This window comes from Pleurodeles waltl, chromosome 2_2 (genome assembly GCF_031143425.1).
Source record: "Pleurodeles waltl isolate 20211129_DDA chromosome 2_2, aPleWal1.hap1.20221129, whole genome shotgun sequence".
NCBI lineage: Eukaryota > Metazoa > Chordata > Amphibia > Caudata > Salamandridae > Pleurodeles > Pleurodeles waltl.
In genome coordinates this window covers 568465572-568488640 of record NC_090439.1, presented here as the reverse complement: position 1 = coordinate 568488640, position 23069 = coordinate 568465572, and the positions used below count along the sequence as shown (strand labels likewise).

Here is a 23069-nt window from a genome sequence, read left to right as displayed (position 1 = left end):
AGTAAGCAGTTATTCCCCAAAAGCGGTGGCTTAGCCTGTAGGAGTTGAAGTTGTTTGAAATAATGTTCGTAATACTGCATGTCCTACTGTGGCTTGTTGTGTTGTTAATACATCTACACAGTAGTGTTTTGTGAATGTATGAGGCGTAGACCATGTGGCTGCCTTACATATTTCAGTCATAGGTATATTTCCTAGAAAGGCCATTGTGGCGCCTTTCTTTCTAGTGGAGTGTGCCTTTGGGGTAATCGGCAGTTCTCTCTTTGCTTTAATATAGCAGGCTTGAATACATTTCACTATCCATCTGGCAATGCCTTGTTTGGATATTGGATTTCCTGCATGAGGTTTTTGGAAGGCTACAAACAATTGTTTTGTCTTGCAAAATTGTTTTGTTCTATCAATGTAATACATTAGTGCTCTTTTAATGTCTAATCTATGTAAGGCTCTTTCGGCTACTGTGTCTGGCTGTGGAAAAAAGACTGGGAGTTCCACTGTTTGGTTTAGGTGGAACGGTGATATAACTTTTGGTAAAATATTTGGATTTGTGCGTAGAACCACTTTATGTTTGTGTATTTGTATAATGGGTTCTTGTATAGTAAATGCTTGTATTTCACTTACTCTTCTAAGAGATGTGATAGCTATTAGGAAGGCAACTTTCCAGGTTAAGTACTGCATTTCACAAGAGTGCATGGGTTCAAATGGTGGACCCATGAGTCGTGTTAATACAATATTAAGGTTCCATGAGGGAACTGGTGGTGTTCTTGGGGTTGTGATTCTCTTTAGACCCTCCATAAATGCTTTGATGACTGGGATTCTAAAGAGTGATGTTGAATGTGTAATCTGCAGATATTGCTGTGAGATGTATTTTAATGGATGAAAAAGCTAGATTTGACTTTTGTAAGTGTAATAAGTAGCTTACAATATTTTTTGCAGACACATGTAGTGGTTGAATTTGATTATTATGGCAGTAATAAACAAATCTTTTCCATTTATTAGCGTAACAATGTCTTGTAGTAGGTTTTCTTGCTTGTTTAATGACCTCTATACATTCTTGTGTAAGGTCTAGATGTCCAAATTCCAAGATTTCAGGAGCCAGATTGCTAGATTGAGCGACGCTGGATTCGGGTGTCTGATCTGTTGTTTGTGTTGAGTTAACAGATCTGGCCTGTTTGGTAGTTTGATATGAGGTACTACTGACAGATCTAGTAGTGTTGTGTACCATGGCTGGCGAGCCCAAGTTGGTGCTATTAGTATTAGTTTGAGTTTGTTTTGACTAAATTTGTTTACTAGATACGGAAGGAGTGGGAGAGGGGGAAAAGCGTAAGCAAATATCCCTGACCAACTCATCCATAACGCATTGCCCTTGGAGTGAGTGTGCGGATACCTGGATGCGAAGTTTTGGCATTTTGCGTTTTCTTTTGTTGCGAATAGGCCTATTTGTGGTGTTCCCCAGCTTTGAAAGTAAGTTTGTAGTACCTGGGGATGAATTTCCCATTCCTGGGTTTGTTGGTGATCTCGACTGAGATTGTCGGCTAACTGGTTTTGAATTCCTGGGATGTATTGTGCTATTAGGCGAATGTGAATCGCCCAATGCCAAATCTTTTGTGCTAAGAGACACAGCTGTGATGAGTGTGTCCCTCCCTGTTTGTTTAGGTAATACATTGTTGTCATGTTGTCTGTTTTGACAAGAATGTGTTTGTGGGCTATTATCGGTTGAAATGCTTTCAATGCTAGAAATACTGCTAGAGGTTCCAGATGATTTATATGAAGTTGGCTTTGTTGAGCGTCCCATTGTCCCTGAATGCTGTGCTGGTTGAGGTGTGCTCCCCACCCTACCATGGAAGCATCTGTTGTGATCACGTATTAGGTACAGGGTCTTGGAATGGCCGCCCTTGGTTTAAATTTATAGGATTCCACCATTGAAGAGTGGAGTGTGTTTGGCGGTCTATCAACACTAGATCTTGAAGTTGACCCTGTGCTTGTGTCCATTGTGTTGCTAGGCACTGTTGTAAGGGCCGCATGTGTAGTCTTGCGTTTGGGACAATGGCTATGCATGAAGACATCATGCCTAGGAGTTTCATCACAAACCTCACTTGATAGTGTTGGTTTGGGTGCATGTTTAGTATTACATTTTGGAATGCTTGTACCCTTTGTGGACTTGGAGTGGCAATCCCTTTTTGTGTGTTGTTACTCCTAAGTATTGTTGTATTTGACACGGTTGTAGATGTGATTTTTGGTAGTTTATAGAGAACCTTAGCTTGTGAAGGCTTTCTATGAGGTATTTTGTGTGTTGAAGACACTGTTGCTGAGTGCTGGTTTTTATTAACCAATCGTCTAAGAAAGGGAATACGTGCATGTGCTGCCTCCTGATATGAGCAGCTACTACCGCAAGGCATTTTGTGAATACTCTTGGTGCTGTTATCCCGAACGGTAACACTTTGAATTGGTAATACACGCCTTGGATTACAAACCTTAAGTATTTCCTGTGGGAAGGATGTATGGGTATGTGGAAGTAAGCATCTTTGAGATCTAATGTTGACATGTAGTCCTGTTGTTTGAGCAAGGGAATCACGTCTTGAAGTGTCACCATGTGAAAGTGATCTGATTTGATGTAAAGATTTAGTGTTCTGAGGTCTAATGTGGGTCTCAGTGTTTTGTCCTTTTTTGGAATTAGGAAATACAGGGAGTAAACCCCTGTTCCTTTTTGATGATTGGGTACTAGTTCTATTGCTTCTTTTTGTAACAACGCTTGGACTTCTAGTTGTAACATATCTAAGTGTTGTTTGGACATGTTGTGTGCTCTTGGAGGCACATTTGGTGGTATTTGTAGGAATTCTATGCAATAACCATGTTGGATAATAGCTAGGACCCACAAGTCTGTAGTTATGTATTTCCAATTTTGGTAATAATCTGCGAGTCTCCCCCCCCCCCACCTTGTGTGTTGGGGGTTTGTGACGTTGGAGTCACTGTTTAGTTTGTGGGGTTTTGGAATTTCCCTCTTGTTTTAGGGAACTGTCCACCCCTATATTGTCCCCTGAAGCCTCCTCTTTGGTATTGGCCCTGGTATGTGGGTCTGGCCTGTGAGATAGATGGTTCTGTGCTTTGGGCCCGAAACCCCCTTCTAAAGTGTGGCTTCCTAAAAGTGCCTCTGCTCTGTGGGGAGTAGAGCGCGCCCATGGCTTTGGCCATGTCAGTGTCTTTCTTTAGTTTGTCTATTGCTGTATCTACCTCCGGCCCAAACAATTGTTGTCCGTTGAATGGCATATTTAGCACAGCCTGCTGGATCTCTGGCTTAAATCCGGAGGTACGTAGCCACGCGTGTCTCCGAATGGTGACGGCCGTGTTTACTGTTCTGGCCGCCTTGTCTGCTGCGTCCATAGCTGACCTTATTTGATTGCTGGAGATGGTTTGGCCCTCCTCTACAACCTGTTGGGCATGCTTCTGGAACTCTTTGGGAAGGTGTTCAATGAAATGTTGCATTTCGTCCCAATGTGCCCTGTCGTATCTTGCCAATAGGGCCTGCGAATTGGCAATTAGCCATTGATTGGCTGCCTGTGCTGCCACCCTTTTGCCTGCAGCATTGAATTTCCGACTTTCTTTGTCGGGTGGTGGTGGGTCCCCAGTAGTTTGTGAGTTTGCCCTTTTCCGGGCTGCTCCCAATACCACTGAATCAGGAGTCAGCTGATATATATTTATATTTATTTTCCACCCTAGGTGTTATGGCTCTGCTCTTGACTGGGTCTTGAAACACCTGTTGGGCATGTTTTAACATGCCTGGTAACATTGGCAAACTTTGGTATTGGTTATGTGTTTATGACAGGGTATTGAACAAGAAGTCATCTTCTATAGGTTCTGAATGCAATGCTACGTTATGAAAAGTAGCCGACCTGGAGACTACCTGCATGTAAGCAGTACTGTCTTCTGGTGGTGATGGCCTTGCCGGGTAGCAATCCGGACTATTATCAGCGACTGGTGCATCGTACAGATCCCATGTGTAGGAAGTTGGCTCTGTATGCACTATTTCAAAGTAAGGAATAGTATGCACAGAGTCCAAGGGTTCCCCTTAGAGGTAAGATAGTGGAAAAAAGAGATAATACTAATGCTCTATTTTGTGGTAGTGTGGTCGAGCAGTAGGCTTATCAAAGGAGTAGTGTTAAGCATTTGTTGTACATACACAAGCAATAAATGAGGAACACACATTCAGAGACAATTCCAGGCCAATAGGTTTTTGTATAGAAAAACATCTTTTCTTAGTTTATTTTAAGAACCACAGGTTCAAATTTTACATGTAATACTTCAAATGAAAGGTATTGCAGGTAGGTACTTTAGTGCAATTTTCACAGTTCCTAGGGGGAGTAAGAGTTTGTTAGTTTTTGCAGGTAAGTAAAACACCTACGGGGTTCAAGTTTGGGTCCAAGGTAGCCCACCGTTGGGGGTTCAGAGCAACCCCAAAGTTACCACACCAGCAGCTCAGGGCCGGTCAGGTGCAGAGTTCAAAGTGGTGCCCAAAACGCATAGGCTTCAATGGAGAAGGGGGTGCCCCGGTTCCAGTCTGCCAGCAGGTAAGTACCCGCGTCTTCGGAGGGCAGACCAGGGGGGTTTTGTAGGGCACTGGGGGGGGGACACAAGTTAGCACAGAAAGTATACCCTCAGCAGCACGGGGCGGCCGGGTGCAGTGTGCAAACACACGTCGGGTTTGTCGTTGAAATCAATGGGAGACCAAGGGGTCTCTTCAGCGATGCAGGCAGGGGGGGGGGGGAGGGGGGCTGCTCGGGGTAGCCACCACCTGGGCAAGGGAGAGGGCCTCCTGGGGGTCACTCCTGCACTGGAGTTCGGATCCTTCAGGTCCTGGGGGCTGCGGGTGCAGAGTCTTTTCCAGGTGTCGGGATCTGAGGAACAGGCAGTCGCGGTCAGGGTGAGCCTCAGGATTCCCTCTTCAGGCGTCGCTGTGGGGGCAACTCTGGCTACTCACGGTCTCGCAGTCGCCGGGGAGTCCTCCCTGAAGTGTTTGTTCTCCACAAGTCGAGCCGAGGGCGTCGGGTTCAGAGTAGCAAGTCTCACGCTTCCGGCGGGAAACGCAGTTCTTTTAAAGTTGCTCCTTTGGAAACAAAGTTGCAGTCTTGGTTGAACAGAGCCGCTGTCCTCAGGAGTTCTTGGTCCTTCTAGAGCAGGGCAGTCCTCTGAGGATTCAGAGGTCACTGGTCCCTGGGGAGAGCGTCGCTGGAGCAGTGTCTTTAGAAGGAAGGGAGACAGGCCGGTAGAGCTGGGGCCAAAGCAGTTGGTGTCTCAGTCTTCTCTGCAGGGTTTTTCAGCTTAGCAGTCCTCTTCTTCTTAGGTTGCAGGAATCTGAGTTCCTAGGTTCTGGGGAGCCCTTAAATACTAAATTTAAGGGCGTGTTTAGGTCTGGGGGGTTAGTAGCCAATGGCTACTAGCCCTGAGGGTGGGTACACCCTCTCTGTGCCTCCTCCCAAGGGGAGGGGGTCACATTCCTATCCCTATTGGGGGAATCCTCCATCTGCAAGATGGAGGATTTCTAAAAGTAAGAGTCACCTCAGCTCAGGACACCTTAGGGGCTGTCCTGACTGGCCAGTGACTCCTCCTTGTTATTCTCATTATCTCCTCCGGCCTTGCCGCCAAAAGTGGGGCCGTGGCTGGAGGGGGCGGGCAACTCCACTAGCTGAAGTGCCCTGTGGTGCTGTAACAAAGGGGGTGAGCCTTTGAGGCTCACCGCCAGGTGTTACAGTTCCTGCAGGGGGAGGTGTGAAGCACCTCCACCCAGTACAGGCTTTGTTACTAGCCACAGAGTGACAAAGGCACTCTCCCCATGTGGCCAGCAACATGTCTCGAGTGTGGCAGGCTGCTAAAACCAGTCAGCCTACACAGATAGTCGGTTAAGGTTTCAGGGGGCACCTCTATGGTGCCCTCTGGGGTGTATGTTACAATGAAATGTACACTGGCATCAGTGTGCATTTATTGTGCGGAGAAGTTTGATACCAAACTTCCCAGTTTTCAGTGTAGCCATTATGGTGCTGTGGAGTTTGTGTATGACAGACTCCCAGACCATATACTCTTATGGCTACCCTGCACTTACAATGTCTAAGGTTTTGCTTAGACACTGTAGGGGCACAGTGCTCATGCACTGGTGCCCTCACCTATGGTATAGTGCACCCTGCCTTAGGGCTGTAAGGCCTGCTAGAGGGGTGACTTATCTATACTGCATAGGCAGTGTGAGGTTGGCATGGCACCCTCAGGGGAGTGCCATGTCGACTTACTCGTTTTGTCCTCACCAGCACACACAAGCTGGCAAGCAGTGTGTCTGTGCTGAGTAGGGGTCCCCAGGGTGGCATAAGACATGCTGCAGCCCTTCCCTTGCATCAGGGCCCTTGGTACCAGGGGTACGAGTTACAAGGGACTTACCTGGATGCCAGGGTGTGCCAATTGTGAAAACAAAAGTACAGGTTAGGGAAAGAACACTGGTGCTGGGGCCTGGTTAGCAGGCCTCAGCACACTTTCAAATCAAAACTTAGCATCAGCAAAGGCAAAAAGTCAGGGGGTAACCATGCCAAGGAGGCATTTCCTTACACCATGCATCTGGGTCATCTTGGCTCATCCCCGTGTGCGTTGGTGACTGCACCATTGGTGGTGTTGCTATTGGGGACAGATGTGGTGAAGCCGGTGGCGATGGCTGTGGAGAAAACTGTGGTGTTGTTTTTTCTTTAGCCACTTTTGCTTTTGTCTGCATTTCTGCCTCATGGAATGCGAGCTTCCGCTTCATCTTAATAGGGGGGAAGTGTACTTATTTTCCACGTGTCCTTCTGTCTATGGAGCCTCCTCTGTGTATGGTCTGGCTCTCCCATCCCCAGTTCTTGTTCAAACCTGTGGCCTTGTAATTGTGAGGAAAGGCCCTGTTCTTCCGTATAGGAGCTTTGTTTCGGCTCCGAGGCTGGGTGTTTCGGCACCAAAACTTTTTCTGTAGTCTTTTTCGGCTCTGAAGAAACCTTTTTGGCTTTCAGGGCACCAATTTCTCGGTGTCGGATCTGGTCGGAGCCGGTTTCTCAGTGCCGAGTATATTCAGAGCTGGTATCTCGACCGGAGTCGGATGACTTCGGCTGCTGTGAAGCCTTTTTCGGTGCTGATGCTTGGTCACCGTGCTTTCGGGTAAAGCCATGGCCTGTCAGTGGTGGTGTCCCCTTGGCTTTCATGATTTTTGAGTGAGTTTTTGCCCGGGCTGGTTTACTCACGGTTTGTTGCCTCGTCGGCTGCTCACTCTCGGGCTCGTCAGAGTCTGGAATGGAGAATGTCTCCTCTTCTTCAACGATGTGATGTCTGGCCAGTGTCAACGCCATTTGAAGTCTTCAAGCACTCCGGTCCCGCAGCGTCTTCTTTGACCAAAATGCCCGACAGGCCTTGCACGTATCCTCTTTGTGTTCGGGGGACAAACACAAATTACAGACCAAATGTTGGTCTGTATAAAGATACTTAGCGTGGCATTTGGGGCAGAAGCGGAATGGGGTCCGTTCCATGAGCCTTGAAGACGCATGCGGTCGGGCCCACCAGGCCCCGCCAAGGAGTGGAAGCCCCGAAGGAGCAAACAATACCGTTGAATTTTCCGATTGTTAACTAACTTTTCCGAACCGAAACACGAAGGGGAGGAGTCCCTCGGTCTCGTGACTCGAAAAGACTCACATGCTTTGCACATCCCGCCATCTAGCTTTGCACATCCCGCCATCTTCGAAGAAGTATTTTCGAGTCACGAGATCGAGGGACTCCTCCCCTTTCTGCTCCAATGCACATGGGCGTCGACTCCATCTTAGATTGTTTTCCCCGCAGAGGGTGAGGTAGGAGTTGTGTATTATAGTAAGTGTGCCCATGCAATGGAGTAAATATGTATGTACATAATGTGGTTTAAAGTGATATATTTACAAATTTACAAATGTTCAAGATCAACTTCGAAACGGCTACAGGCTCACGGGGAGGCGGGTGAATCTGCAGCGTCTCATGCCACGAACAGATGTACACTGGGTAAGTGACATTTTCCGTTCGATGGCATGTGTAGCTGCAGATACACATGCTTTGCATAGACTAGAAAGCAGATATCTCCCCAAAAGCGGTGGTTCAGCCTGTAGGAGTTGAAGTTGTTTGAAATAAAGTTCGTAGTACTGCTTGTCCTACTGTGGCTTGTTGTGCTGTTAACACATCCACGCAGTAGTGTTTGGTAAACGTATGAGGCGTAGACCATGTGGCTGCCTTACATATTTCAGTCATTGGAAGGTTGCCGAGAAAGGCCATGGTAGCACCTTTCTTTCTAGTTGAGTGTGCCTTTGGTGTTATAGGCAGTTCTCTTTTTGCTTTGAGATAACCGGTTTGAATGCATTTAACTATCCATCTAGCAATGCCTTGTTTGGATATTGGGTTTCCTGTATGAGGTTTTTGGAAAGCAACGAACAATTGTTTCGTTTTTCAAATTTGTTTTGTTCTGTCAATGTAGTACATTAACGCTCTTTTGATGTCTAATGTATGTAGTGCTCTTTCAGCTACAGAATCTGGCTCTGTAAAGAACACTGGTAGTTCTACTGTTTGATTCAAGTGGAACGGTCATTTGACTTTGTGCATGGGTTCAAACGGTGGACCCATGAGTCGTGTTAAGACAATGTTAAGGTTCCACGAAGGAACTGGTGGCTTCCTTGGTGGGATAATTCTTTTCAGACCCTCCATAAAAGCTTTTATGACTGGGATCCTAAATAGTGATGTTGAATGCGTAATTTGCAGATAAGCTGAAATAGCGGTGAGATGAATTTTAATAGATGAAAAAGCTAGATTTGACTTTTGTAAGTGCAGTAGGTAGCTGACAATGTGTTTAGCAGATGCGTGTAAGGGTTGTATTTGTTTATTATGGCAGTAATAAACAAATCTTTTCCATTTATTTGCATAGCAATGTCTTGTGGTTGGTTTCCTAGCTTATTTTATGACCTCCATACATTCTTGTGTGAGGTCCAGATGTCCGAATTCTAAGACTTCAGGAGCCAAATTGCTAGATTCATGGATGTTGGATTTGGGTGTCTGATCTGTTGTTTGTGTTGGGTTAACAGATCTGGTCTGTTTGGTAGTTTGACATGAGGCACTACTGAAAGGTCTAGTAGTGTTGTATACCAAGGTTGTCTTGCCCAAGTTGGTGCTATTAGTTTGAGTTTGTTTTGACTCAATTTGTTTACCAGATATGGAAGGAGTGGGAGAGGGGGAAAAGCGTATGCAAATATCCCTGACCAACTCATCCATAATGCATTGCCCTGAGACTGATCCTGTGGGTATCTGGATGCGAAGTTTTGGCATTTTGCGTTTTCTTTTGTTGCAAATAGGTCTATTTGTGGTGTTCCCCATCTTTGGAAGTAGGTGTTTATTATTTGGGGGTGAATCTCCCATTCGTAGATCTGCTGGTGATCTCGAGAGAGATTGCCTGCTAACTGATTCTGAATCCCTGGAATATACTGTGCTATTAGGCGAATGCAGTTGTGAATCGCCCAATGCCATATTTTTTGTGCCAGGAGACACAACTGTGTTGAGTGTGTTCCTCCTTGTTTGTTCAGATAATACATTGTTGTCATGTTGTCTGTTTTGACAAGAATGTGGTTGTGTCTTATTATAGGTTGAAATGCTTTCAACGCTAGAAACACTGCCAGTAGTTCTAAGTGATTTATGTGAAACAGTCTCTGCTGAGTGTCCCATTGTCCTTGGATGCTGTGTTGGTTGAGGTGTGCTCCTCACCCTATCATGGAGGCATCTGTTGTTATTACGCATTGAGGCACTGGGTCTTGGAAAGGCCGCCCTTGGTTTAAATTTATATTGTTCCACCATTGAAGCGAGGTGTATGTTTGGCGGTCTATCAACACTAGATCTAGAAGTTGACCCACTGCCTGTGACCATTGTGATGCTAAGCACTGTTGTAAGGGCTGCATGTGCAATCTTGCGTTAGGACATCATGCCTAGTAGTTTCATCACCATCTTGACTTGTATCTTTTGTTTTGGATACATGGCCTGTATTACATTGTGAAATGCCTGTACCCTTTGCGGACTTGGAGTGGCAATCCCTTTTATTGTGTTGATTGTTGCCCCTATGTATTGCTGTGTTTGACACGGCTGAAGGTGTGACTTTGTATAGTTGAGTGAGAAACCTAGTTTGTGGAGGGTTTCTATGACATACTTTGTGTGTTGTGAACACCGTTCTTGCGTGTTGGTTTTGATTAACCAATCGTCTAGGTACAGGAATACATGTATTTGCTGCCTTCTGATATGAGCAGCTACTACTGCCAGGCATTTTGTAAAAACTCTTGGCGCAGTTGTTATTCCGAATGGCAACACTTTGAATTGGTAATGTAACCCTTGGAAAACAAACCTTAAGTACTTTCTGTGTGAAGGATGTATCGGTATATGGAAGGATGTATCGGTATATGGAAGTATGCATCCTTTAGGTCTAGTGTTGTCATGTAGTCTTGTTGTTTGAGCAGTAGGATTACGTCCTGTAATGTCACCATTTGAAAGTGATCTGATTTGATGAAGGTATTTAATGTTCTGAGATCTAATATGGGTCTTAGAGTCTTGTCCTTTTTGGGTATGAGAAAGTACAGAGAGTAAACTCCTGTTCCTTTCTGTTGAATTGGTACTAATTCTATTGCTCCCTTTTGTAGCAACGCTTGGACCTCTAGTCCTAGAAGATCCATGTGTTTTGACATATTGTGTGTTTTCGGTGGGACGTTTGGAGGAAATTCGAGAAATTCTATGCAATAACCATGCTGGATAATTGCTAGGACCCAAGTGTCTGTTGTTATTTCCTCCCAATGTTTGTAAAACAGGTTTTAGGTGTTGGGGATTTGTGACGTGGAAGTCACTGCTTGTTTTGAGGAGTTTTGGGACTTTGGAACTTCCCTCTACTCTTTTGGAATTGTCCCCCTCTATATTGTCCCCGAAAACTTCCCCACTGATATTGGCTCTGATAAGTGGGCCTTGTTTGTGAGGTTGTGGGTTCTGTAGTTTGTCCTCGAAACCCCCCTCTAAACTGCGTTTTGCGAAATGTGCCTCTGCTCTGTGGGGAGTAGAGTGCGCCCATGGCTTTGGCCGGATCAGTGTCTTTTTTAAGTTTTTCGATAGCAGTGTCCACCTTCGGCCCAAACAACTGCTGTCCGTTAAAAGGCATATTAAGCACGGCTTGTTGTATTTCCGCCTTGAATCCTGACGTACGCAACCATGCGTGTCTCCTTATTGTTACTGCTGTATTTACTGTCCTAGCAGCTGTATCTGCTGCATCCATTGCTGACCGTATCTGATTATTTGAGATACTTTGTCCTTCCTCCACCACTTGTTGTGCCCTCTTCTGGAACTCCTTGGGTAAGTGCTCAATTAAATGTTGCATTTTGTCCCAATGAGCCCTATCATATCTTGCCAGCAGTGCCTGTGAGTTGGCAATATGCCATTGGTTGGCAGCTTGTGCTGCAACCCTTTTCCCCGCAGCGTCAAAGTTGCGACTCTCCTTGTCTGGAGTTGGTGCGTCTCCTGAGGTGTGAGAGTTTGCTCTTTTGCGCGCTGCCCCTACTACCACAGAGTCTGGTGTTAATTGCTGCGTGATATATAAAGGGTCTGTTGGCGGTGGCTTGTATTTTTTTTCTACTCTTGGAGTTATGGCCCTGCCCTTCACAGGCTCCTGTAACACCCGTTTGGAGTGTTTTAGCATTCCAGGTAGCATAGGTAAGCTTTGGTATTGGCTATGAGTCGAGGATAGTGTATTAAACAAAAAATCATCCTCAATCGGTTCTGCGTGCAAGGTGACGTTATGAAATGCAGCTGCTCTTGACACCACCTGTGTATAAGCTGTACTGTCCTCAGGTGGCGACGGTCTAGCTGGGTAACAGTCTGGGCTGTTATCTGACACAGGCACATCATAAAGATCCCATGCGTTGGGATCATCCTGACTCATTCCAGTATGAGTTGGGGATTGCATCAGTGGTGGAGTGGCTACCGGTGATGTGTGCGTTGATGGTGGTGGGGATGGTGGCAGTGTTGTTTGTTTTGCCACCTCTGACTGTGGCTGATTGTCCTTTTCTTGAAAGGCAAGTCTTCTTTTCATCCTAATTGGGGGAAGAGTACTTATTTTCCCTGTGTCCTTTTGGATGTGGAGCCTTCTAACTTATGTCCTTGCAATTGGGAGGTCAGTCCCTGTTCCTCTGTGTAGGCGCCTGATTTCGGTTCCGAGGCTGGATGTTTCAGAATGGAAATCTTTTCGGTAGTCTTTTTCGGATCAGACGACAACTTCTTTATTTTCGGCGTCCCGGTCTCTCGGTGCAGACTTGTTTCGGTGCCGCCCTCTCAGTGTCGAACTTGCTCGGTCCCGCTGTCTCGGGCTCGAGTTTGCTGTGTGCCGGTATCTCGACCTGAGTCGGATGACTTCGAAACATGCGTGCCCTTTTTCAGTGCCGATGGTCGGTCACCTATTTTTCGGGTTAAGCCATGGCCTGCTGGCGGTGGCGTCCCCTGGGCTTTTATGGTCTTCTCGTGAGTTTTGTGTGTCGACGTCTTACTCACGGTTTTAGGCATCTCTTCGGGATCGAGCTCTTCAGAGTCCGAGTCCTGGATGGAGAAGGTTTCTTCTTCCTCCTCCAAGTGTCTTTGTCCTGTCGGCGCCGACGCCATTTGCAGTCTTCTTGCTCTTCGGTCTCTTAGTGTCTGCCTCAACCGAAACGCTCGACAGGCTTCACAAGTATCTTCCTTGTGTTCTGGAGACAAACACAAGTTACAGACCAAGTGCTGATCTGTATACGGATACTTGTTGTGGCATTTGGGACAGAAGGGGGAATCGAAAAAACCCCGAAGGGCCACCGGAGCTCTTCAAAAGTCAGTGTCGATCTGTTGTAACTAACCCGATACCGAACGCAAAGAATACTGTCGAATTTTCCGAGATTCTAACTATCTTTCCGAACCGAAACACGGAGCGAAAATAACACGTCCGAACCCGATGGCGGAAAAAAAACAATCTAAGATGGAGTCGACACCCATGCGCAATGGAGCCGAAAGGGGAGGAGTCCCTCGATCTCATGACTCGAAAAGACTTCTTCGAAGAAAAACAACTTGTAACACTCCGAGCCCAACACTAGATGGCGGGATGTGCAAAGCATGTGTATCTGCAGCTACACATGCCATCGAACATATATATATATATATATAGGTCACCATTCATCCCCCAAAATGTTTTGGAATTGGGCTAAATTGTAACATCAATTAATGATTGTTAGTTATGAATGTTCTATTATGCAGGGTTCCTGTGAGCTGTGCAGCGAATGGTGGTGAGATCTGGAGACAGGGTGACTTTGCACCATTTGAAAGAAGGTTATCACTAGTTGCAGAGTATAAAGTGGCTGTGAGAAGGACAAAAAGAACAAAGTTAGTCATTAGAAAACAGGAAGAAATTGGCACTCAAATTGGCTTATTTGGCACTATCACAGCGAGTACATTATTGGCTTCAATCAAGGAGCTGTAGTTCACAGATGGAAGGTGATATCTATGGAACGCAAGCGTAGGGCCTTCCGCAACATATGCTGGGACAATGAGAGAAAGATGCAGGTGGCGTCTTGACAACTGGGGGAGGTTACATCAAAGCTGTTTGCCCTGAATAAACCTAAGAATTAATTCCAGGAGTCAAAGACTATGTGGTTGCTTTCTTTGTGGAGCTTGAGTGTACAAATCAACCAGTTTCAGGATGCAATGAATACATCTGAAATGAAGATAATGGTTTTATCAGTAGTGACAGAAGGAGAGATCCAAAGAAGTTGATACATGTTCCTGAAATTTAAGTGGATGGTGGTCAGGCAGACAGGATTGGAGTGATCAGGGCATCAAGGTTTTCCACCTAGTTTTTATCTAGGTGTTTGAGGGCTGAAGGGACCCTTCTTCTCGAATCACAGAATGCAGCAGAGAGGTACTTATTTTTTAGGGCAATCTTAAGGAAGAAATTGGTGGCATTTCAGGGTAGCTGTTCTGGATTTCCCTATATCTTTGCCAGGGTACCCATCAAAGATAACAGCAGCAAGTGGTTTGTCATAAAAACTGGCAGGGGGCATTAGTATGGCAGCTGGCCACAATACATATACAGGAGGTCTACACATCATCAATGTACTACTCATTTTTAACTAAGAAAATAAGATTCTCCGCAGATTTCGATATGTTAGACAGCAGACACAGTTGAGACACGTTCCATCAAAAAAGCCTTTTTCAAGGCTGTTTTTATAAACAATGAGGAATGGTTGTTGGCTGCTTTGTATTGCCAAAGACGTAGTAATATGATAGATCGCATATGTCATAGAAAGGATCAAAGATTGATTGTGATGGTTGCCCGAGTAGAACAACAATCTTAACAAAGAAAGAGCCAATATGTTTCAGATTCAAGGTATATAGTACCTGTAAAGTAAAAATCTCCGCCTGGATCCTCTGTTACAATATGCAGCAGCGGTGTCCGTGAGACACACTTGGTGTGCCCCATATAATTGTTTCTAATGTTTGAATTGATGCATCATTACTCTGATCACAATTTTAGGGTAGCAAAACTCTTGCCTGGTGCAGCACCTGCTTACCTGGCACTTTATTTTTGTTGGTTATGTGTGGCTGATAGTAACCACCACCACTATTGCAAAGTGAGAATACTAAAGGGAGAAGGGTTCGAGTTAGTGGTATGGGTCTTAAGAATTAGTGGGTTATTTTGCTTTTAGGATTTATTGTGAGCTTCAGCATACCCAATTACTGTATGCTAAAGGACTTAAAATGTTAAGGGACAGGTGATCTTGAGCAATGGATTTACTACCACTGAGATAACTGCAGGGAAGCCACTTCTATCTTCCTGTTCCCCAATTTGGTCTTGTTCCACTGGTTACAGAGGTGCATTGGTTTTTTGTTTTTATATGTGATATTTAGACTTTCTATCTTATATCTAAATATTGTTAAGGAAGGCACCACTTTTAGAGATGTTTTGATGAATCTTATTCCTGAGAAGGGGAGTACTGTGTTTTGCACCGTTTCTATAGGCTTAATAAAATGTCTTTAAATAAGTATTTATTATAAGACAACCTTAAAACTTTATCCATAAGACATGTTATTAAACATCTACTGTGCTGTTAAACAACTCTGAAATCAACCTTTACTTCCTCCAGTTACCTTTCTCTAATATTGTTCTTCCAACCGATAGCCTAATTGTGTTTTTATTACTTACATTTTAAAACACAGTTGTGCTCTGTTGCTACATTAAAGCCATAGCACCTCTCCAACACTTCACAAAGGAGGTGCGTTGTAGCTACATTAACATCCATAAACAAACGCTGATGTGTGCTACTATGGACACAGGCTAAATATTTCAAGCCTTAACTGCCAATAGATTCCTAAATCTGAATGACACCTTACCACGCCTATGCGAATACGTTCCACTTAGAATTATTGTATGCAAATGTATCTTGTGGGGGTATCCTTAAAATCTGGAATGCATCAGACCCTAATGGACCTGCACAGTCTACCGCTTTCTACATCAATTTGAAAAGTTCATCTTTCTGATCTATATCCCCAGTTTAGCACAGCAATCCCATACATGAAGGGAATAAAGATGCAACACGAAAATAATTAGCTATGAGATAACTTTAAATACAAATGTGTTAAAACTGTAGATTAACTTCTGAACTTACTTGCTGCTGATAACTCCTCAATAGCACCATGAAAAACTGTACTTGTAAAAATTGGTGCATTGTCATTTATGTCATTGACTTTAACTCGAAGCTCTATTGGAGGTTCCACATCAGACCCATCCTGGTTCAGGGCATAGCCCTTGAGCTGAAAGACAGAATCAAACAAAACTTTTAAACGTACGTTTGAACGAAATCGAGCGCATATGGTCAACGGAAGAAACAACAGGGCACATGAGGTGTGACCAAGTCCACTGATCTGGGAGGCAGATTGCTGGAATTGAACGCAAACTACAGTCTTTCTGGTGATCTCTTAATTCCACCAAGCTTGGGTGGGTTTTTACACAGGTTTACTAGGATTGCAATTTACTGAGAGTAGCGTATCTGCTTGACAGGAGAACGAGACAGGTATGCAAAATAAAAAGGTGCAAGCACGAAACACATGCACAGGAAGGCCTGCGCATGGGATGTGTAGTTGTGCAAACACAATTGAGAGTACATACATGAGGGAGCGAGTGTGCACAAGGGAGAGAGAAGCACACAAGAGTCCATTGAGAGAGACAGGCACAAGTCAGAAAGAGGTGCAGGGAGGAATGAGGCACACTTGAGGCGTATGAGACATACAAGAAATACAGGTGCATATGACAAAGAGGCATGAGAAACGTTCGAGAGAGGAGCAACAGAGATGTGTGTGAGACAGGGAAAATAGTGCAAAAGTATCTCTCAGGAAGGCCTGCTAACTGGAATGTATCAAGGGTGCACAACTGTAGCAAGTACACCTTTGTTTGAAATTTGTCCCTCAAAGTGGCTGTAAAACTGCTATGCTCTGAAAGCAAAGCAGCAGGTCTTCCAGTCCAGACATATGGAAGAAAAACCTGAGCTACAACAGAAAAGGAGTCTGGAAGGTTAGCTGCTGCAGATCACTCCTCTTACTCCAGGCTGAATGTAAGGAAGCTAGCTGTGCTGAGTGAGGGCGAACTGAGGTACATGTTGCGGGAGACATGGACTGTGAGGCTGGGGGACAACAAGAAGTAATAACTGGGCATTTGTTCAACAGTGACAACTGGCTTTTCCTTTTTGGAACAGCAAGTGGGCAAGAGGTGAACGAATAGTAGAGGAGGAGGAATTGAGGGGTGAAAGAAGAGAGGAGGTAATTAAGAGGCCAAAGAAAATAATGGGGGAGGGGTGGGCGGACACACAAAAAATAGTGAGAATGGCCCAGGATACAGCATAAGACCAGGAGAGGGACATGGAGAGAGAAAAGTGGAGGTGAACAAATTGTATAGTAAAAAGGGGATGAGAAGTGACTGCAGCATAGCTGAAAGGAAAAAAAGTAGCAAAAGATAGTTTGACAGGTGATGAAGGAAGGATGAGGGCAAAGGGGGAGAGAAAAACATGAGTTCGCTTTGCGCCTGCCAGTAAATTTTGAGGCATTGCAAATAACACTCACTTTAGTAATGACTATGGTGGTCATTCTGACCCTGGCGGTCAAAGACCGCCAGGGCGGAGGACCGCGGGAGCACCGCCGACAGGCCGGCGGTGCTCCAATGGGGATTCCGACCGCGGCGGTAAAGCCGCGGTCGGACCGGCACCACTGGCGGGCTCCCGCCAGTGTACCGCCGCCCCATTGAATCCTCCACAGCGGCGCAGCTTGCTGCACCGCCGCGGGGATTCCGACCCCCCCTACCGCCATCCGGATCCCGGCGGTCCGACCGCCGGGATCCGGATGGCGGTAGGGGGGGGTCGCGGGGCCCCTGGGGGCCCCTGCAGTGCCCATGCCACTGGCATGGGCATTGCAGGGTCCCCCGTAAGAGGGCCCCTACATGTATTTCACTGTCTGCTGCGCAGACAGTGAAATACGCGACGGGTGCACCCGTCGCACAGCTTCCACTCCGCCGGCTCGATTCCGAGCCGGCTTCATCGTGGAAGCCTCTTTCCCGCTGGGCTGGCGGGCGGTCTGAAGGCGACCGCCCGCCAGCCCAGCGGGAAAGTCAGAATTACCGCCGCGGTCTTTCGACCGCGGAACGGTAATCTGACGGCGGGACTTTGGCGGGCGGCCTCCGCCGCCCGCCAAGGTCAGAATGAGGGCCTATGATCTTAGGTGAAAATGCAACTCATTCGTTTTGATCTCAGGAGGCCTAACTCAGCATTCTATACTTCTTAAGTAAATAAAACAAGTACCTCCAATGTACATTACAGTAACACCGGTCAAGTGACACAATGGCCTAATGCATTCACTATAGGGTCTTCTGTTTGACTGTCTAATTATAAGTTTGAATACTGAAGGGATCTCTCTGCTTTTATACTCTTCCATTGGCAGAAAAAAGGAGTACATCCAAGGGGGAAAATCTACGGCTCTGAAGATGCTGAGAGAGCGCAAGGCGAGAAAGGTAGGGGGATGGGCAGCGTGGTGGTGGATCGAGATGGGCTGTATAGTGGAGGGATACTGGTGGGGAGAATGAGGTAGGGAAGTTAGGTGGAAGATGGGGAGAGGTGCTGAGGCAAGGAAAGAGCAATGAGAGAGTCAACACAGAGGAAGGAGAGCAGGAATGGAGGGAGTAAAGAATCGTGGAGGGGTGTTGAAAGGAGTGAGATGGGGAGGGTTACTGAGTCGTAGATGTGGGGAAGTGCTGTGGAGTGGAATATCTGAGGAGGAACATGAGAGGAAGGAATCTAAGAAGATTAGGACTGACAGGAGAGACTTGGAGATGAAGGGTGATGAGTGATAGGGAAAAAAAATGTTAAGCAGTGTTGAAAAGGGTGATAGACAAGTGGTGATGACGAGGAACTGAACGCACCAAAAGATCGAAAAAGAGAAGTAGTGGAAGAGCCAGATGGAGAATGATTTGATAGATTTTTATTGTGAATTCCATCATTAATACCAATCACATAAATATTACAAATGGCACGTACATATGTACATTACAACATCAAAATGAAATGGAAAACATAAATCCATTTATAGCAATAACTGCAATTGCTCTCTGTGCCTTCCTATTAGCCTTCCACCGGGCCTCGGAACAAAAACTATAAATAAAATGGGCTGATTAATTCCGTTGGCAGTGCGCCTTAGATAAAAAGCTTTTTAAAATAAAAAAAATAAATATAAAAAAAAACACCAACAACGGTTTTAGCTCTTGTTCGGTCTCCCATAATGTGGAAGTGTGACCATACTTAAGTATTTTTCTGTACGCAGTTGTGGACAGGAACGTTTAAGATGCATCAGGTACTTTAGTTTATAGCCTCATAAATTGCAACAATTGCATTTAACAAGAGATTTTTCAACTGCTGATGTTCTGCAACTAGTAATATTGTAAATCGAAATGGTAAAAACCCCTTTCCCAAATGGGCGGCAGAGAAGCTGGCAGATAAAATTGAGGGGGCATAAAATAAGAGATAGGAACATATTTTGTGACACCATTATTTTATTTATAAGGAATCCGTGCCTCTCGATTTCTAATTAACAACTGGAAATGAAACAGTTTGGTATCTGGTCACTCCTAATTGAGCCCAAGACATGCCACGGTTTATCTTCAGTGAATCATAGTTCGCAGGCCAAGACTTATATATGTAAAAGATAAAAGCACCATATGTTCTGTCATGCAGGTTAGTGACCAACATTGCAACCTTTGCCGAGACTGAGAAGTGAGCTGTGAGTCTACAGATGCTTCTCAATCGGTTAGAGTATAAAATGTCTAAAAAAATGTAACCAGTTTACAAACAAGTATCAACACCCCATTGCAGTAAGAATTTCATTTCTAACATATTAACAACTGGGTTCAGCAAAAAAATGTTGCAGCTTATTATACAGACGCCTGACTCCATGGGGCATTAAATCGGTCTATTTAAGTCTGGCATAAGCAGAGACCTGTTGCAGTGTATAATTCTCAGTGGCGTTGGCTCAACATCGTTCAGCCATAGACTCCTTCAGCCTGAAGAATCCATCATGCTGTGGGTCAAACCTATGGCTTTTTGTAGATTTTGATAGTGTGAATGTAGTTCCTCTCTCACACTTGCGATTCTTAATCCAGTAAATAAACTAAATTGAAAAAATATGTAATTGTAAATGGATAAAGCAAATTTATTTTTAAGTGCAGAGAGAGGGAATTGCTGGTGTTCTGTTGCCGAATGGCAGTCTTTCTCATTCCTTTATGTTATTAGTATTCTGTGCCAGGTTCTAACTGGCACAGGAAGCGAGAGAGTATATAAGTGTCCTAAATTCAGACTACCTGACTCCCCCAGCGAAATAACTTAGTCAATGCACCAATATGAATTAGAAATTAAATTGGACTGCAACCCATATACCAGCCACTGGCCAATAAAGAATAGGATGTGTTTTCTGGTATTGGTCGGTCTCAGAAGCGGAGTTCAGGGACACAATGGAACTCCAAATCATCTTTCATAAATTAATAATACTCCAAATAGCACTAAGAAACAGGACATGTATTTTTAGGTTTTTATTTTAAAGTATAAAATATGAATGGTTACCACATAGAATGCAAAGGTGAATGCAACTAAGCATGTTATATTCAGTAAAAAAAAGTAAGAACATTTCCAACATGACTGAGTTCTTCGCATTCAAACATTCTAACACCCTCAAACTATTTCTAAGCTCTAAACTAACTTTAGCTAAAGCAGTAAAGAGCAAGCCTGCATAGGAGTTTCTCAAGACAGATCACACAGCATACCAATTTTTTTTTTTTTATGAAATAGCTAGTCAGCTATTCCTTATGACAACATGCATGGACATCTTAGACTGTTCATGTTGTATATCTGGAGATGATTTTAACAATCCTTGTTGCTGCCTAACACAATTTTGATATCTGCTGTACTTAAATTTCAGCACTTTAAATCAGTCTGCATGCTTTATAGATAAAATATCTAAATGGGAAGCTGAAGGACAGTACTGTCCCAGGTGTTCATCAGAGAACGTATATATTTTAAACATGGGTCTCACTTGCCAAAAAATTGCATCATTTTTGGTCTGAAATTGTTAGGTACCTTTCCGGTAGGCTCTCCGTTGATCTCATCTTAAACATAAAAAATATCACAAAGTGTATTAGTTGGAGTGCCTCTGACCAGTATATACTTATTCTCTTTAATTCAGTTTCTCCCTGCTAGATTCAGTACTGCCTGAGAATGGAAATCGTCCAGCCCGCCCTTCATGAAGAACTGATGGACACTTTTCTGTCACTTATTTGACTTGGATGCAACGATTTTGAAAGCTACGGGTAAATAGAGGTCAAAAGAGACTACGAGACACAGGAGAGCTTGTCTTTTAAAATTAGGAACATATTTTTGCATCTCATTAATTTGCTGTTATTGATTGGTTGTGCTAATATGAACTTGTGCCTTCTGTTATATTCCATTTGATATATGCCTACATTTTAAGCAAGTGTCTTTATATGTATTGTTGCACTGTTTTTCCAATAATAAAAAAAAAACTTGTTTGGGACTGGAAAATAAACCGTTATGGGCAAAAGCAATTTCTCACTGTCCCCAGTGTTGCCTCTGGCTGAGGCGGGTTAGTGTTGCAAACCAGCATGATCCCTGGTGTTTTAGTCATAGCACAAAGCCCCTCTCCGACTGTGCTTTGGCCTAGATTTTTATAGCATCCGATTGCCGATGTTATCTTAGGTCATGAAAACAATGCAGCACTTGCAGGCAGTTAAGTATCAGCAAGAAAATCACGGTGACAAATGCATCAGGTCGATTCACACATTGATTCTATGCACCTATAAATAAATAAAATAATGTCATCTTAGACATTAAGGTGACATTACATAATGTCAGCCTAGGCAGAAGACATAATAGTAATGCTTCTTCGCATGTGTTGAAAAGTTCACTCTTCTGCAAGGAGATAAGCGCCTGAGGAAAAGCATAACACCCTGGTAGGACTGAACCACTGAAATAAAAACTTGAACAGGAACTGCCAGTGTTCACTTAATTCCCGGAATGTTAGCAGAGACAGATGCAGTTTAGACATTTAGGACAGCACATAAAACATCTAAAAATTATATATATAAAAATAACATAGAAAATGAGTGCAAACAATATATTGCATGTGCATATAAAATATAAAAAATGGTAACTAGGCGAATCACTTCACTTGAGCGGTTGGATGCAAAAAATAAAAGTAAAGAAATAAAAAAGACAGAATCTGTCTTTTGGTACACTTCTTCGTTTTGCTTTTGTTAAGGAAGAAGACTGGTTTTCCAGTTTATGCTGAGACATGTTAATTTCTTCCCAATTTATGATGGAATCATGCATTTTCCATGATAGTTGGGTTTTCTTCCCCCATCTGACCGGGTGCACTCAAAGTGGCAGAGGAATGGCCAATAAGGTGCCCTTTAGTTTTTGGCTTAGTGACAACTGGTGAAGGAAATGGGCACAACAAGCATTGGAAAAGATCCTGTAGATCCAGAGAATTCAGAGATGGGAACATTTATTGTGGATCTGTTCTTGTTAGAAAATGTATTTCAGGTGCTGAAGTTGTTGTAGACTTCAACACTGCAAGTTAAATGTCCCGTCATATTCAGCGTATTCGCTATTGGCAACTGCAGTGCTTGGCAGTAAACCTGGTGTTGCTTCAGTAGTAGAAGCAGTTGTTTAACTCTGATGGGTGCCATTGGGGGCATTTCCAGTAGAACTTTCAGGATTGTTTCTTGCAAACATTTTATGCAACAACTGTCATAACGCAGCTTCTCAACAGGATGGTCGAAATTCATATTGATGGTTGAATCAGGCTTTTATTTTTTTAAATAGAAAACTAGAATGCCACAACCAATGAACAGAAGAATAAGTGGAAATCCTCTAAGTATACTTGAGAGCAGTGAAGGGAAGAACAAAGGAATGAGTCCAAAAACAGTCTTAAAACCGGTCAACAAACCAGATCCACTGCTTTTCAAGAAGTGCACCAGGTCAGTGATGCTCAATGAATGAAAGATAGCCTGCACAAGATCTGAAAAATGAGCAGAAAACTGCATGAGTTTTTGAATCTCTGAGAAAGAGTAGGCGGTTTGTAAGTCTAAGGCTTCTATTATCAAAGTTAAGAAGACCTTTTTCTTCATTTATATCATAACTAGTTGGTTTAACGTATCAAAGTGCATATTACCCATATCTATTTTAGGCCAGGGAAGATTTTAAACAACTTTTTCCAAGGGACAATACAAGGTTATCCCACAACACTTTATGGTTTTTGATACTGATAACAATCAGATGTGTCCACTGGCCATTCCAGAGCATGTTTCATTTCGTATTAATAAATAAATAGGAACCGTTACTCAGGAATGTGTAATAGGGATAAATTGAACAGGTGTAGCTAATAGATTACAGCTTAAACCTGGATTCAAAGGGTGACAGGCTATG

General features: G+C 44.1%; 1 protein-coding gene across 1 annotated transcript in view; it reads right to left on the bottom strand.

The window, feature by feature from the left end:
* The window catches only part of DSG2 (desmoglein 2), a 439785-nt gene that overhangs the window by 262726 nt on the left and 153990 nt on the right, over positions 1–23069 (bottom strand). Inside the window, exon 5 of the mRNA XM_069220070.1 lies at positions 15705–15849. Within this exon, the coding sequence (XP_069076171.1) occupies positions 15705–15849 (145 nt within the window). The remainder of the gene's footprint in view (positions 1–15704; positions 15850–23069) is intronic.